The 14,136-nt window shown below is 49.7% G+C and overlaps 1 protein-coding gene across 2 annotated transcripts in view; it reads left to right on the top strand.

The window, feature by feature from the left end:
• The window catches only part of LOC134983445 (zinc finger protein 23-like), a 58,550-nt gene that overhangs the window by 4,464 nt on the left and 39,950 nt on the right, over positions 1-14,136 (top strand). For both annotated transcript variants that reach the window (XM_063949121.1, XM_063949120.1), the window contains exons 2-6: positions 5,123-5,203; positions 6,109-6,300; positions 7,745-7,823; positions 7,942-8,039; positions 8,138-9,017. In XM_063949121.1, coding sequence (XP_063805191.1) covers positions 5,126-5,203; positions 6,109-6,300; positions 7,745-7,823; positions 7,942-8,039; positions 8,138-9,017 — 1,327 coding nt within the window. In that variant the 5' untranslated portion in view covers positions 5,123-5,125. The remainder of the gene's footprint in view (positions 1-5,122; positions 5,204-6,108; positions 6,301-7,744; positions 7,824-7,941; positions 8,040-8,137; positions 9,018-14,136) is intronic.

The following is a 14,136-nucleotide window of genomic DNA, read 5'->3' as shown; positions in this document are numbered from 1 at the left end:
GGCAGTGTGACAGCTGCAGAGCATTACTACACCACCGGAATTGTGACAGCTGCAGAGCATTACTACACCACCAGCAGTGTGACAGCTGCTGAGCATTACTACACCACTGGCATTCTGACAGCTGCAGAGCATTACTACACCACTGGCAGTGTGACAGCTGCAGAGCATTACTACACCACCGGCAGTGTGATAGCTGCAGAGCATTACTACACCACTGGCAGTGTGACAGCTGCAGAGCATTACTACACCACCGGAATTGTGACAGCTGCAGAGCATTACTACACCACCGGCAGTGTGACAGCTGCAGAGCATTACTACACCACTGGCAGTGTGACAGCTGCAGAGCATTACTACACCACTGGCAGTGTGACAGCTGCAGAGCATTACTACACCATCGGCAGTGTGACAGCTGCAGATCATTACTACACCACTGGCAGTGTGACTGCTGCAGAGCATTACTACACCACAGGCAGTGTGACAGCTGCCGAGCATCACTACACCACTGGCAGTGTGACAGCTGCAGAGCATTACTACACCACTGGCAGTGTGACAGCTGCAGAGCATTACTACACCACTGGCAGTGTGACATTACTCACTGGGTGACGTGTCAGCTGCAGAGCATTACTACACCACTGGCAGTGTGACAGCTGCAGAGCATTACTACACCACTGGCAGTGTGACATTACTCAGTGTGTGACACGTCAGCTGCAGAGCATTACTACACCACTGACAGTGTGACAGCTGCAGAGCATTACTACACAACTGGCAGTGTGACAGCTGCAGAGCATTACTACACCACTGGCAGTGTGACTGCTGCAGAGCATTACTACACCACAGGCAGTGTGACTGCTGCCGAGCATCACTACACCACTGGCAGTGTGACAGCTGCAGAGCATTACTACACCACTGGCAGTGTGACAGCTGCAGAGCATTACTACACCACCGGCAGTGTGACAGCTGCAGAGCATTACTACACCACTGGCAGTGTGACAGCTGCAGAGCATTACTACACCACTGGCAGTGTGACAGCTGCAGAGCATTACTACACCATCGGCAGTGTGACAGCTGCAGATCATTACTACACTACTGGCAGTGTGACAGCTGCAGAGCATTACTACACCACCGGAATTGTGACAGCTGCAGAGCATTACTACACCACTGGCAGTGTGACAGCTGCAGAGCATTACTACACCACCGGAATTGTGACAGCTGCAGAGCATTACTACACCACCAGCAGTGTGACAGCTGCTGAGCATTACTACACCACTGGCATTCTGACAGCTGCAGAGCATTACTACACCACTGGCAGTGTGACAGCTGCAGAGCATTACTACACCACCGGCAGTGTGATAGCTGCAGAGCATTACTACACCACTGGCAGTGTGACAGCTGCAGAGCATTACTACACCACCGGAATTGTGACAGCTGCAGAGCATTACTACACCACCGGCAGTGTGACAGCTGCAGAGCATTACTACACCACTGGCAGTGTGACAGCTGCAGAGCATTACTACACCACTGGCAGTGTGACAGCTGCAGAGCATTACTACACCATCGGCAGTGTGACAGCTGCAGATCATTACTACACCACTGGCAGTGTGACTGCTGCAGAGCATTACTACACCACAGGCAGTGTGACAGCTGCCGAGCATCACTACACCACTGGCAGTGTGACAGCTGCAGAGCATTACTACACCACTGGCAGTGTGACAGCTGCAGAGCATTACTACACCACTGGCAGTGTGACATTACTCACTGGGTGACGTGTCAGCTGCAGAGCATTACTACACCACTGGCAGTGTGACAGCTGCAGAGCATTACTACACCACTGGCAGTGTGACATTACTCAGTGTGTGACACGTCAGCTGCAGAGCATTACTACACCACTGACAGTGTGACAGCTGCAGAGCATTACTACACAACTGGCAGTGTGACAGCTGCAGAGCATTACTACACCACTGGCAGTGTGACTGCTGCAGAGCATTACTACACCACAGGCAGTGTGACTGCTGCCGAGCATCACTACACCACTGGCAGTGTGACAGCTGCAGAGCATTACTACACCACTGGCAGTGTGACAGCTGCAGAGCATTACTACACCACCGGCAGTGTGACAGCTGCAGAGCATTACTACACCACTGGCAGTGTGACAGCTGCAGAGCATTACTACACCACCGGCATTGTGACAGCTGCAGAGTATTACTACACCACTAGCAGTGTGACAGCTGCAGAGCATTACTACACCACTGGCAGTGTGACAGCTGCAGAGCATTACTACACCACTGGCAGTGTGACAGCTGCAGAGCATTACTACACCACTGGCAGTGTGACTGCTGCAGAGCATTACTACACCACAGGCAGTGTGACAGCTGCTGAGCATTACTACACCACTGGCAGTCTGACAGCTGCAGAGCATTACTACACCACTGGCAGTGTGACAGCTGCAGAGCATTACTACACCACCGGCAGTGTGATAGCTGCAGAGCATTACTACACCACTGGCAGTGTGACAGCTGCAGAGCATTACTACACCACCGGAATTGTGACAGCTGCAGAGCATTACTACACCACTGGCAGTGTGACCGCTGCAGAGCATTACTACACCACTGGCAGTGTGACAGCTGCAGAGCATTACTACACCACTGGCAGTGTGACAGCTGCAGAGCATTACTACACCATCGGCAGTGTGACAGCTGCAGATCATTACTACACCACTGGCAGTGTGACAGCTGCAGAGCATTACTACACCACCGGAATTGTGACAGCTGCAGAGCATTACTACACCACTGGCAGTGTGACAGCTGCAGAGCATTACTACACCACCGGAATTGTGACAGCTGCAGAGCATTACTACACCACCAGCAGTGTGACAGCTGCTGAGCATTACTACACCACTGGCATTCTGACAGCTGCAGAGCATTACTACACCACTGGCAGTGTGACAGCTGCAGAGCATTACTACACCACCGGCAGTGTGATAGCTGCAGAGCATTACTACACCACTGGCAGTGTGACAGCTGCAGAGCATTACTACACCACCGGAATTGTGACAGCTGCAGAGCATTACTACACCACCGGCAGTGTGACAGCTGCAGAGCATTACTACACCACTGGCAGTGTGACAGCTGCAGAGCATTACTACACCACTGGCAGTGTGACAGCTGCAGAGCATTACTACACCATCGGCAGTGTGACAGCTGCAGATCATTACTACACCACTGGCAGTGTGACAGCTGCAGAGCATTACTACACCACCGGAATTGTGACAGCTGCAGAGCATTACTACACCACTGGCAGTGTGACAGCTGCAGAGCATTACTACACCACCGGAATTGTGACAGCTGCAGAGCATTACTACACCACCAGCAGTGTGACAGCTGCAGAGCATTACTACACCACTGGCAGTGTGACAGCTGCAGAGCATTACTACACCACCGGAATTGTGACAGCTGCAGAGCATTACTACACCACTGGCAGTGTGACTGCTGCAGGCTGAGCCCCTCATTGCCGTCCCCCCAGCAGTCACGTCACTATAATGGTGTAAAATGTGAAATTCCCGCTAGGAGGGCGCCACACGTATAACGGCGGCCATCTGCTGTAGAGACACCTGGTTGTATTATATAATGCCAGTATCAGAAGAGACTGTAACAAGAGTTTCTGCAGCAGCTGTGCCATGCGTTTACTATTCTATAGGCAATCTATTATTTTGTATGCGTGCCAGCAGCCGGGCTGTTACTGTGCCCCATGCTCTGTGCGATGCCAACATCTGCACCCATGCAGCAAGTAGGGGAGGGCAGCATCTAGAAGCAGGCACAGAGAGAGCGGCACTTACTCCTCCAGGGGGCTTCCTCGCTCATCCGCCTCAGGGGGCTCCCAGCAGCTCATCCTTCCTAGGCTGCAGAGGATGTGGGTAGGGGGCAGGGGGCTACAGGTGTAGCATGGCAGTAGCCTCTGGTATGGGAGGGCCGGGTTATAGCCTGCAGGCAGCTGGTACTGTACCCCGCTCGTGGCTGCTGCTGGTGACCCCGTCTGAGCACCATCTCATGTTACTCCATGCGGCTGCTCCCCTGTCTGTCTCCGGCTGCTTTTCCCCTGTCTGTCTCCGGCTGCCTTTCCCCTGCCTGTCTCCGGCTGCCTTTCCCCTGCCTGTCTCCTGCCGCCTTTCCCCTGCCTGTCTCCTGCCGCCTTTCCCCTTCCTGTCTCCTGCCGCCTTTCCCCTGCCTGTCTCCTGCCGCCTTTCCCCTGCCTGTCTCCTGCCGCCTTTCCCCTGCCTTTTTCTCCTGCCGCATTTCCCCTGCCTGTCTCCTGCCGCCTTTCCCCCGTCTGTCTCCTGCCGCCTTTCCCCCGTCTGTCTACTGCCGCCTTTCCCCAGCCTTTTTCTCCTGCCGCCTTTCCCCTGCCTGTCTCCTGCCGCATTTCCCCTGCCTGTCTCCTGCCGCCTTTCCCCCGTCTGTCTCCTGCCGCCTTTCCCCCCGTCTGTCTACTGCCTCCTTTCCCCTGCCTTTTTCTCCTGCCGCCTTTCCCCTGTCTGTCTCCTGCCGCCTTTCCCTTGCCTGTCTCCTGCCGCCTTTCCCTTGCCTGTCTCCTGCCGCCTTTCCCCTGCCTGTCTCCTGCCGCCTTTCCCCTGCCTGTCTCCTGCCGCCTTTCCCCTGCCTGTCTCCTGCCGCCTTTCCCCTGCCTGTCTCCTGCCGCCTTTCCCCTGCCTGTCTCCTGCCGCCTTTCCCCTGTCTGTCTCCTGCCGCCTTTCCCCTGCCTGTCTCCTGCCGCCTTTCCCCTGCCTGTCTCCTGCCGCCTTTCCCCTGCCTGTCTCCTGCCGCCTTTCCAAGAGACCCTGTCCCTTCACAGTGTAGCGAACATCAGTTCATTGTGACTCCACCCACAATCTAGCTCAGGCCCACTATGCAGTGCAGCCTTATAGGGCTGGGTCACAGGAACCTCGGAGACACTGACCAGGACCCTATGACTGTGGGGAAATAGGAGACTTAATGGCCACTCTGTTCCATATTTACTATGTTATATGTGCAATATGTTTTATGAATTATATTTATTCCAAGGAACTCCAGCTGTGAGGAACGGAGTCTTTATTACACATCACACGTTCTGTATTCTCTCTGATTCACAGAGGATGGAGAAGGACAGGAGTCACAGGACTGAGAGGATAATAAATATCACCCTGGAGATCATCTACCTGCTGACTGGGGAGGTGAGTGGATCTGGGAGCATCACAGTGACCTTATATCTATAGTAATAATACAGGGACATGACTGGGGAGGTGAGAGGATCTGGGAGCATCACTGTGACATTATATCTATAGTAATAATACAGGGACATGACTGGGGAGGTGAGTGTATCTGGGAGTGTTGCAGTTACATCACTTATATCTATAGTAATAATACAGGGACATGACTGGGTTGGGGAGGGGATCTGGTAGTGTCACAGTGACCTTATATCTATAGTAATAATACAGGGACATGACTGAGGAGGTGAGAGGATCTGGGAGCATCACTGTGACCTTATATTTCTAGTAATAATACAGGGACATAACTGGGGAGGTGAGGGGATCTTTGAGCATCATTGTGACCTTATATCTGTAGTGATAATACAGGGACATGACTGGGGAGGTGAGGGGATCTGGGGGTGTCACAGTGGCATCACTTATATCTATAGTAATAATACAGGGACATGACTGGGGAGTTGAGGAGATCTGGGAGTGTCACAGTGACATCACTTATATCTATAGTAATAATAAAGGGACATGACTGTGGAGGTGAGTGAATCTAGGAGCGTCACTGTGACCTAATATCTATATTAATAATACGTATATGACTAGAGGTGAGGGGATCTGGGAGTGTCACAGTGACATCACTTATATCTATAGTAATAATACAGGGACATGACTGGGGAGGTGAGGGGATTTAGAAGCGTCACTGTGAAGTCACTTATATATATATAGTAATAATACAGGGACATGATAGGGGAGGTAAGGGGATCTGGGAGCATCACATTGACTTCACTTATATCTATAATAATAATACAGGGACATGACAGAGGAGGTGAGGGGGTCTGGGAGTGTATATATTGATATTTGATGTCTCCTCCATTACACAGGATTACACAGTAGTGAAGAAGACATCCAATGAGTGTGAGATACTCAACAGTCATCCCCGTGAGTCAGGAGGACAAAGTAGAACCCAGAGCCCCATCCCAGTGCCTCCACCTCACTCACTAATACATAAGAGACACAATGACCAGAAGATCCTGGAACTCACCAACAGGATCATTCAGCTGATGACTGGAGAGGTGACTGCTGGGAATGGGGCATTATACAGTAACACCAGGGGAAGTGTCCGGGTGATGACTGGAGAGGTGACTGCTAAGAATGGGGCATTATATAGTAATACCAGGGGACATGTCTGGGTGAGGACTTGAGAGGTGACTTCTGGGAATGGGGTATTATACAGTAACACCAGGGGACGTGTCTGGGTGATGACTGGAGAGGTGACTGCTGGGAATGGGGCATTATACAGTAACACCAGGGGATGTGTCTCAGTGATGACTGGAGAGGTGATTGCTGGGAATGGGGCATTATACAGTAACACCGGGGGACGTGTCTGGGTGATGACTGGAGTGGTGACTGCTGGGAATGGGGCATTATACAGTAACACCAGGGGATGTGTCTGGGTGATGTTTGGAGTGGTGACTGCTGGGAATTGGAATTATACAGTAACACCAGGGGATGTGTCTGGGTGATGACTGGAGAGGTGACTGCTGGGAATGGGGCATTATACAGTAACACCAGGGGAAGTGTCTGGGTGATGACTCGAGAGATGACTGCTGGGGATGGGGCATTATACAGTAGCACCAGGGGATGTGTCTGGGTGATGACTGGAGAGGTGACTGCTGGGAATGGGGCAATATACAGTAACACCAGGGGAAGTGTCTGGGTGATGACTCGAGAGATGACTGCTGGGAATGGGGCATTATACAGTAGCACCAGGGGATGTGTCTGGGTGATGACTGGATAGGTGACTGCTGGGAATGGGACATTATACAGTAACACCAGGGGACGTGTCTGGGTGATGACTGGAGAGGTGACTGCTGGGAATGGGACATTATACAGTAACACCAGGGGATATGTCTGGGTGATGACTGGAGAGGTGACTTCTGGGAATGGGGCATTATACAGTAACACCAGGGGATGTGTCTGGGTGATGACTGGAGAGGTGACTGCTGGGAATGGGACATTATACAGTAACACCAGGGGATGTGTCTGGGTGATGACTGGATAGGTGACTGCTGGGAATGGGACATTATACAGTAACACCAGGGGACGTGTCTGGGTGATGACTGGAGAGGTGACTGCTGGGAATGGGACATTATACAGTAACACCAGGGGATATGTCTGGGTGATGACTGGAGAGGTGACTGCTGGGAATGGGACATTATACAGTAACACCAGGGTATGTGTCTCGGAGATGACTGGAGAGGTGACTGCTGGGAATGGGGCATTATACAGTAACACCAGGGGAATGTGTCTAGGTGATGACTGGAGAGGTGACTGCTGGGAATGGGACATTATACAGTAACACCAGGGGATGTGTCTGGGTGATGACTGGAGAGGTGACTGCTGGGAATGGGACATTATACAGTAACACCAGGGGATGTGTCTGGGTGATGACTGTATCACTGTGTGTGTCAGGTTCCTATAAGGTGTCAGGATGTCACTGTCTATGTCTCCATGCAGGAGGGGGAGTATATAGAGGAACACAGGGGTCTGTACAAGGACGTGATGATGGAGAATCACCGGCCCCTCACATCACTGGGTAAGAGGAGACTGTCATGTATTGTACAGGGGACAGCAGGTATATGGGCCCCTATATACACACATCATCTGATAATCACATATATACACTGTACTCAGTCACTGTGTGTCTCCTACAGTTGGGCCCAGTAACAGAGATACCCCAGAGAGATGTCCCCGTCCTCTGTATTCCCAGGACTGTACAGAGGAGAATCACAGGATCCCACAGGAGGATCAGGTAGGTGGGATTTAGGGTCTCCCCCTTAAACCAAAGTGACTGTCACTATATGTTGTGTAGAGGAGCTGTGTGTCATTATATTTGTCTTGTTTACATAGGGTGAAGCCCAATTAAATAATATTAAAATAAAAGATATAGAGGGAGAAGAAGAGACGTATGTGACTGATATAAAGGCAGAAGATATAGAAGGAGAAGAAGAGACGTATGTGACTGATATAAAGGCAGAAGATCTAGAGGGAGAAGAAGAGACGTATGTGACTGATATAAAGGCAGAAGATACAGAGGGAGAAGAAGAGACGTATGTGACTGATATAAAGGCAGAAGATACAGAGGGAGAAGAAGAGATATATGCGACTGATTTAAAGGCAGAAGATATAGAAGGAGAAAAAGAGACGTATGTGACTGATATAAAGGCAGAAGGCATAGATGGAGAAGAAGAGACGTATGTGACTGATATGAATTCAGAAGATATAGAGGGAGAAGAGACGTATGTGACTGATATAAAGGCAGAAGATATAGAGGGAGAAGAAGAGATGTATGTGACTGATATAATGACAGAAGATATAGAGGGAGAAGAAGAGATGTATGTGACTGATATAAAGGCAGAAGATATAGAGGGAGAAGAAGAGACGTATGTGACTGATATAAAGGCAGAAGAGACGGAGGGAGAAGAAGAGATGTATGTGACTGATATAAAGGCAGAAGATATAGAGGGAGAAGAAGAGACGTATGTGACTGATATAAAGGCAGAAGATATAGAGGGAGAAGAAGAGACGTATGTGACTGATATGAAGGCAGAAGATATAGAGGGAGAAGAAGAGACGTATGTGACTGATATAAAGGCAGAAGATATAGAGGGAGAAGAAGAGACTTATGTGACTGATATGAAGGCAGAAGATATAGAGGGAGAAGAAGAGACGTATGTGAGGGGTGATCAGCAGTGTAAGGAGTTGGAGATCCCTAAAGATATCAGCACAGGTGAGTAATAAACACTTATTACAGAAGTCACATATTCTCATTGCTCAGTCACTACAGCAATCTCTTATCCTACACCCTCCTCTGCCATCAGCCCTGTTCTCAGTTGGGTGTTTATAACAAAAGGTTATCCATGACAAATATCACATTGAGAGTAATAAACAGTTTTCTGCAGCGGGGTACACTGTGATTCCACAGGGAATTACATTGGGGTGTAGAGTTGGAACTTGATCCGAGGCACCAACAGGCTAAAAGCTTTGATTGTTCCCAGGATGCACAGCGCCGCCTCCTGTATAACCCCGCCTCCTGTCACTGGAGCTCAGTTTGTAAGTTGGTGCTGCAGTGCAGGCAGGTAACATGGGGGGCTGCGCTAGGCAGCTCTGAAAAGAGCTTTCTAAGAAGAAAGATGACTTCAAAGGCTGCTTCACAGACACTAGATGCTATGTATGTCATCCTGACATATCATGCTGCGGCTCCCTCACATCCCCCAGCGGCGCTGTATACTCCTCCGCCCTGGTTGCCGGGTAGTTACAGCGGAGGCGCTCCGGTCCCATCACAATCAGGTGCGGTCTACAGTACAAGTACCCTGTGATATACATCCAGTGTTTACTGTGCATTGTTATATCTGTATACATACATAGCTTTATGTAGTATTACTAGTCAAGTGCAATTTTATTGTTGTTTGTAATAATTTCTGCATTGTACATGTGACTGTGTGTGCTTATAGCTGCTGTGTGGTTTCCCTTCTGTGTATCTCACACATATTGCTACCCCTATATTCTGCACCCTGAGGGGGCTAAGTGTGTCAGATTCCTATATATATATGTATATATATATATATATGTGTGTGTGTGTGTGTGTGTGTATATGTGTGTTTCACAGGATATACTCTTTGGTATTTTTCTCTGTGTATTACAGTCACCATATACCTCTTAAATCCTCTGTGTGTGCTCTGCTTTGTCACACTGTACAGGGTTTTTTTGTCAGGTACTTTGTCTGCTATATTGTACTATTACACCCTAAGGCTATGCTTTCATATACTGTCGGCTAAACAGGTTGATCCTGCACCATGCAGTGCTGATGCAACGTATCGCTCTGAGGAAAACATAGCAGCTGAGGGTTCAGATATTGGGGGTTCTATACCCCCCAGTCAGCCTGCAGCACCGGGGGCACACGAAGACCCACCTTGGGCTGCTTTTTCTAAATTACTGATTACGCTAGTAACGAGACTTAAGCCCCCTATGGGACCTCTTGTGCCATTGCAGCCACATATTGTCCCTGCAGTTATTCCGCCATGGGCAGATACTCTGTCAACTCAGTTACAGCAATTAAATCAGTCTTTAGTTAAACAAACACCTAACCCTCGCTCTCCTAGGACCAAAGGGTCATCTAAGCGGGCCATTACTACCTCACAATCCACGCATGTTTCAGATACTTCATCCAGTGAAGATAGGGTATATAGTGACCCATCAGCCACTGATGCAGATGCTTCTTATGGGGAATCTATTACACAGGAGGATGTTCCTGACCTCTTGGAGGCTATCAGACTGATTCTTCAGATTGATGATGAATCTGAACCTCCTGATACGTCTAAGTAACCCGATAAGTTCAAACGTCAGATGGTCACTAAATTAATTTTGCCCCTTTCTGACCATTTAGTTGACATACGTCAGGAATCTTGGGAGTTTCCAGGGAAGAAAGTCTCTCTGTCTAGGAAGATGCTAGCTCGTTATCCCCTTGCTGGAGAGATAAGTAAAAATTGGGAGATACCGCCACCGGTGGACTCACAGGTCGCGCATCTGGTGGTGTCGTCTGCTCTGCCTGTCACCTCTCTGAAGGAACCGACGGACAAGCGTGTATAGGGTCATTTGAAGTGTACACTCTCGCAGGTGCTGTACATAGGCCCACTATAGCGGCTCCTTGGGAAGCAAAGGCTATTGAAGCCTGGGTTCAAGAAGTCGAAGCGGAGCTACCTTCTAACTTTTCGGAAAATGCCAGACAGTATCTTTCCTATATTATCACAGTCTCACATTATATTCAGGAGGCGGCCTTTGATACCGGTGTCCTGGCGGCCAAAGCGTCTACTACGTCCATTCTGGCTCGCAGGGTTCTGTGGTTGCGGTCCTGGTCTGTGGATCTGGACTCTAAAAGGACCTTGGAGGTCATCCCTTTTAAGGGAGGCATCCTTTTTGGGTAAGATTTGAATAAGATTGTTGCTGACTTAGCGTCTGCTAAAACTGCATGTCTGCCTAGTACTAATCCTTCTGCTCTGAAGGCTAAAAGTACAGCTTTTCGTTACTTTCGAACTACAGGAAAGGCCAAAGGTCAGGCATACCCAAACAAGACAAGCACTTCCAAAACCTCTGAGCCCAAACCTAAACGCTCTTGGGCAGCCCATCAGCCTGCTTCCAAATCCGAAAAGCCTGCTGCATGACGGGACGGGCCTCCCCTTGGGGGATCCCAGGGTGGGAGGCCAACTTCTACGGTTCGCCTAGGTATGGTTACGGACCACTTCGGATGCCTGGGTAAGGGAAGTAGTCACTCACGGATACGCTGTCTCTTTCAGGAACGCCCCCCCTCACCCGTTTTGCTTAACAAACATCCCTTCGGATCCGGTAAAAGCAAAAACTCTCCAATTGGTGGTACAATCTCTTCTGGACACAGGAGTGATTGTGCTGGTGCCTCTGGATCAGAGAGGCAGGGGGTACTATTCAACCCTGTTCCTAGTTCCGAAACCGAATGGTTCCTCCCGACCCAATCTCAACCTCAGGTCTTTGAACAAATTTGTTAAGGTTTCAAAGTTACGTATGGAAACTCTTCTATCGTTCTGGTTTTGGAGCCCATGGACTATATGGTATCCCTGGACATACAGAATGCTTACCTACATATCCCTATTGCCATCTCGCATCAGCAATACCTGAGGTTTGCTATTGGCAACCTACATTATCAAGTCCAGGCCTTACCTTCTGGACTGACCACGGCTCCGCGAATCTTCACCATGGTTATGGCGGTTATGACTGCTCTGCTCTACCGTCAGGGTATCAGGATCCTCCCATATTTGGATGACTTGTTGATCCTGGCAAACTCCCCGGAGGTTCTCCTCCGCCATCTGGACCTGACGGTTCAATTCCTGCAAGCCCATGGGTGGATCATCAACTGGAAGAAGTCCTCCCTGGTCCCTGCTCAGAGCATGGTGCACCTGGAGGCATTGTTTGACATTCACAACCAATGGTTGTTTTTGTCCCAGGTGAAGGTCCTAAAACTTCAGGACAGGATACGATGCTTCCTTTCTCGGCCATGAGTGTCTATACACTACGATGCAAGTACTAGGCCTCATGTTGTCGGCTTTTGACATGGTGGAGTATGCTCAGTTTCACACTCGCCCTCTGCAGAAGCTAATCCTTGCCAAGTGGGATGGCCTTCCTCACTGGATCAGGTCTCGCATGATCTCTTTGACTCCGGAGGTACGCCTGTCGCTGACATGGTGGCTACAGAACCAACAATTGAGCAGGGTTTGTCCCTTCTGGATCTCCAACTGGGTCCTTCTGATGAATGACGCCAGTCTGTAAGGCTGGGGCATGGTGTTGGAGCAACTCTGTTCAGGGTCAGTGGACCAAGGAGGAATCTCTTCTCCCGATAAATATTCTGGAGTTGCAGACAGTGTTCAATGCTTTGAAACTGGCCCTTCCTCTGGTACAGAACAGGCCACCTCAGGTGGCCTTCCTCAGGTTCAAGTACAGTCAGACAACGCCACCATAGTGGCATACATAAATCCTTAAGGTGGCACTCAAAGTCGCATGGCGATGTTGGAAGTGTCAAAAATTATTCTATGAGCGGAACGCCATCTGCCAGCCATATCGGCAATGTTCATTCCGGGGGGTCCTCAAATGGGAAGCAGACTTCCTCAGTCGTCAGGACGTACACCCCGGAGAGTAGAGCCTTAATCCTGAAGTTTTTCAGCTCCTAGTGGACAAGTGGGGCCTACCAAATGTAGACCTGATGTCGTCTCGACTCAATCACAAGGTTCCGGTCTTCGGACCAAGGACAAGAGATCCTCAAGCTGCGTTTGTGGATGCACTGGCAATTCCATGGAACTTTCGGCTGCCATATGTGTTCCCTCCGATGTCATTCCTGCCCAGGGTAATCAGGAAGTGCAAGAAAGATGGAGGACTACTACTTCTAATCGCTCCAGCGTGGTCCAAACGGCATTGGTTCTCAGACCTGCAGGGTGTCTCGATAGAGCGTCCTCTTCTGCAAATGCCCAGAACTCCTCATTCAGGGCTCTTGTGTCTATCAAGATTTGGCCCAACTGACTTTAACAGCGTGGCTCTTGAAGCTTCGGTCCTGAGGTGGTTATTCAAACAATGTTGAAAGCCCATAAACCAGCTTCAGCTCGGATTTATTATAGAGTCTGGAATTCTTACTTCACCTGGTGTGCAGCTAAGAATTATAATGCATACAAGTTCAGTACTGCCAAACTTTTGGCGTTTCTGCAACACAGCATGGACTTAGGCCTTCGTCTGGCCTCCCTCAAGGTTCATATTTCAGCCTTGTCGATAATGGTTTCAGAAAAAAATTGCGTCTCTGCCTGACGTTCATACTTTCACTTAGGGTGTCTTACGGATTCAACCTCCCTATGTCCCCCTGTGGCTCCTTGGGACTTGTTCTGGATGCCCTACAAGAGTCTCCGTTTGAACCTCTTGAATCTGTGGACCTTAAATGGCTTACACTTAAGGTCATGTTCTTGCTGGCTATTGCCTCTGCTAGAAGGGTTTCGGACTTAGGTGCCATTATCTTGTTGGTCACCCTTTCTGATTTTTCACCGTGACCGTGCGGTTCTTAGAACTCGCCCTGGTTATCTACCGAAGGTGGTGTCATCTTCCACCTTAACCAAGATATTGTGGTTCCGGCCTTTATCTCTCCTGGTCTGTCGTCCTTGGATGTGGTACGGGCTCTCTGTGTTTATGTGAAGAGAACCTCCTCTCTTCGGAGATCTGATTCTCTTTGTCCTTTTTGGTTTTCACAAACGTGGCTGGCCTGCGAATAAGCAGACCGTGGCCAGATGGATTAGAATGGTGATTGCATAAACTTTTGTGCAGGCTGGCCTTCCAGCTCCTGCTAC

This window comes from Pseudophryne corroboree (genome assembly GCF_028390025.1).
Source record: "Pseudophryne corroboree isolate aPseCor3 chromosome 3 unlocalized genomic scaffold, aPseCor3.hap2 SUPER_3_unloc_15, whole genome shotgun sequence".
Taxonomy (NCBI): domain Eukaryota; kingdom Metazoa; phylum Chordata; class Amphibia; order Anura; family Myobatrachidae; genus Pseudophryne; species Pseudophryne corroboree.
The sequence above is the reverse complement of the archived record's forward strand: the minus strand, read 5'-3'. Positions and strand labels throughout refer to the sequence as shown.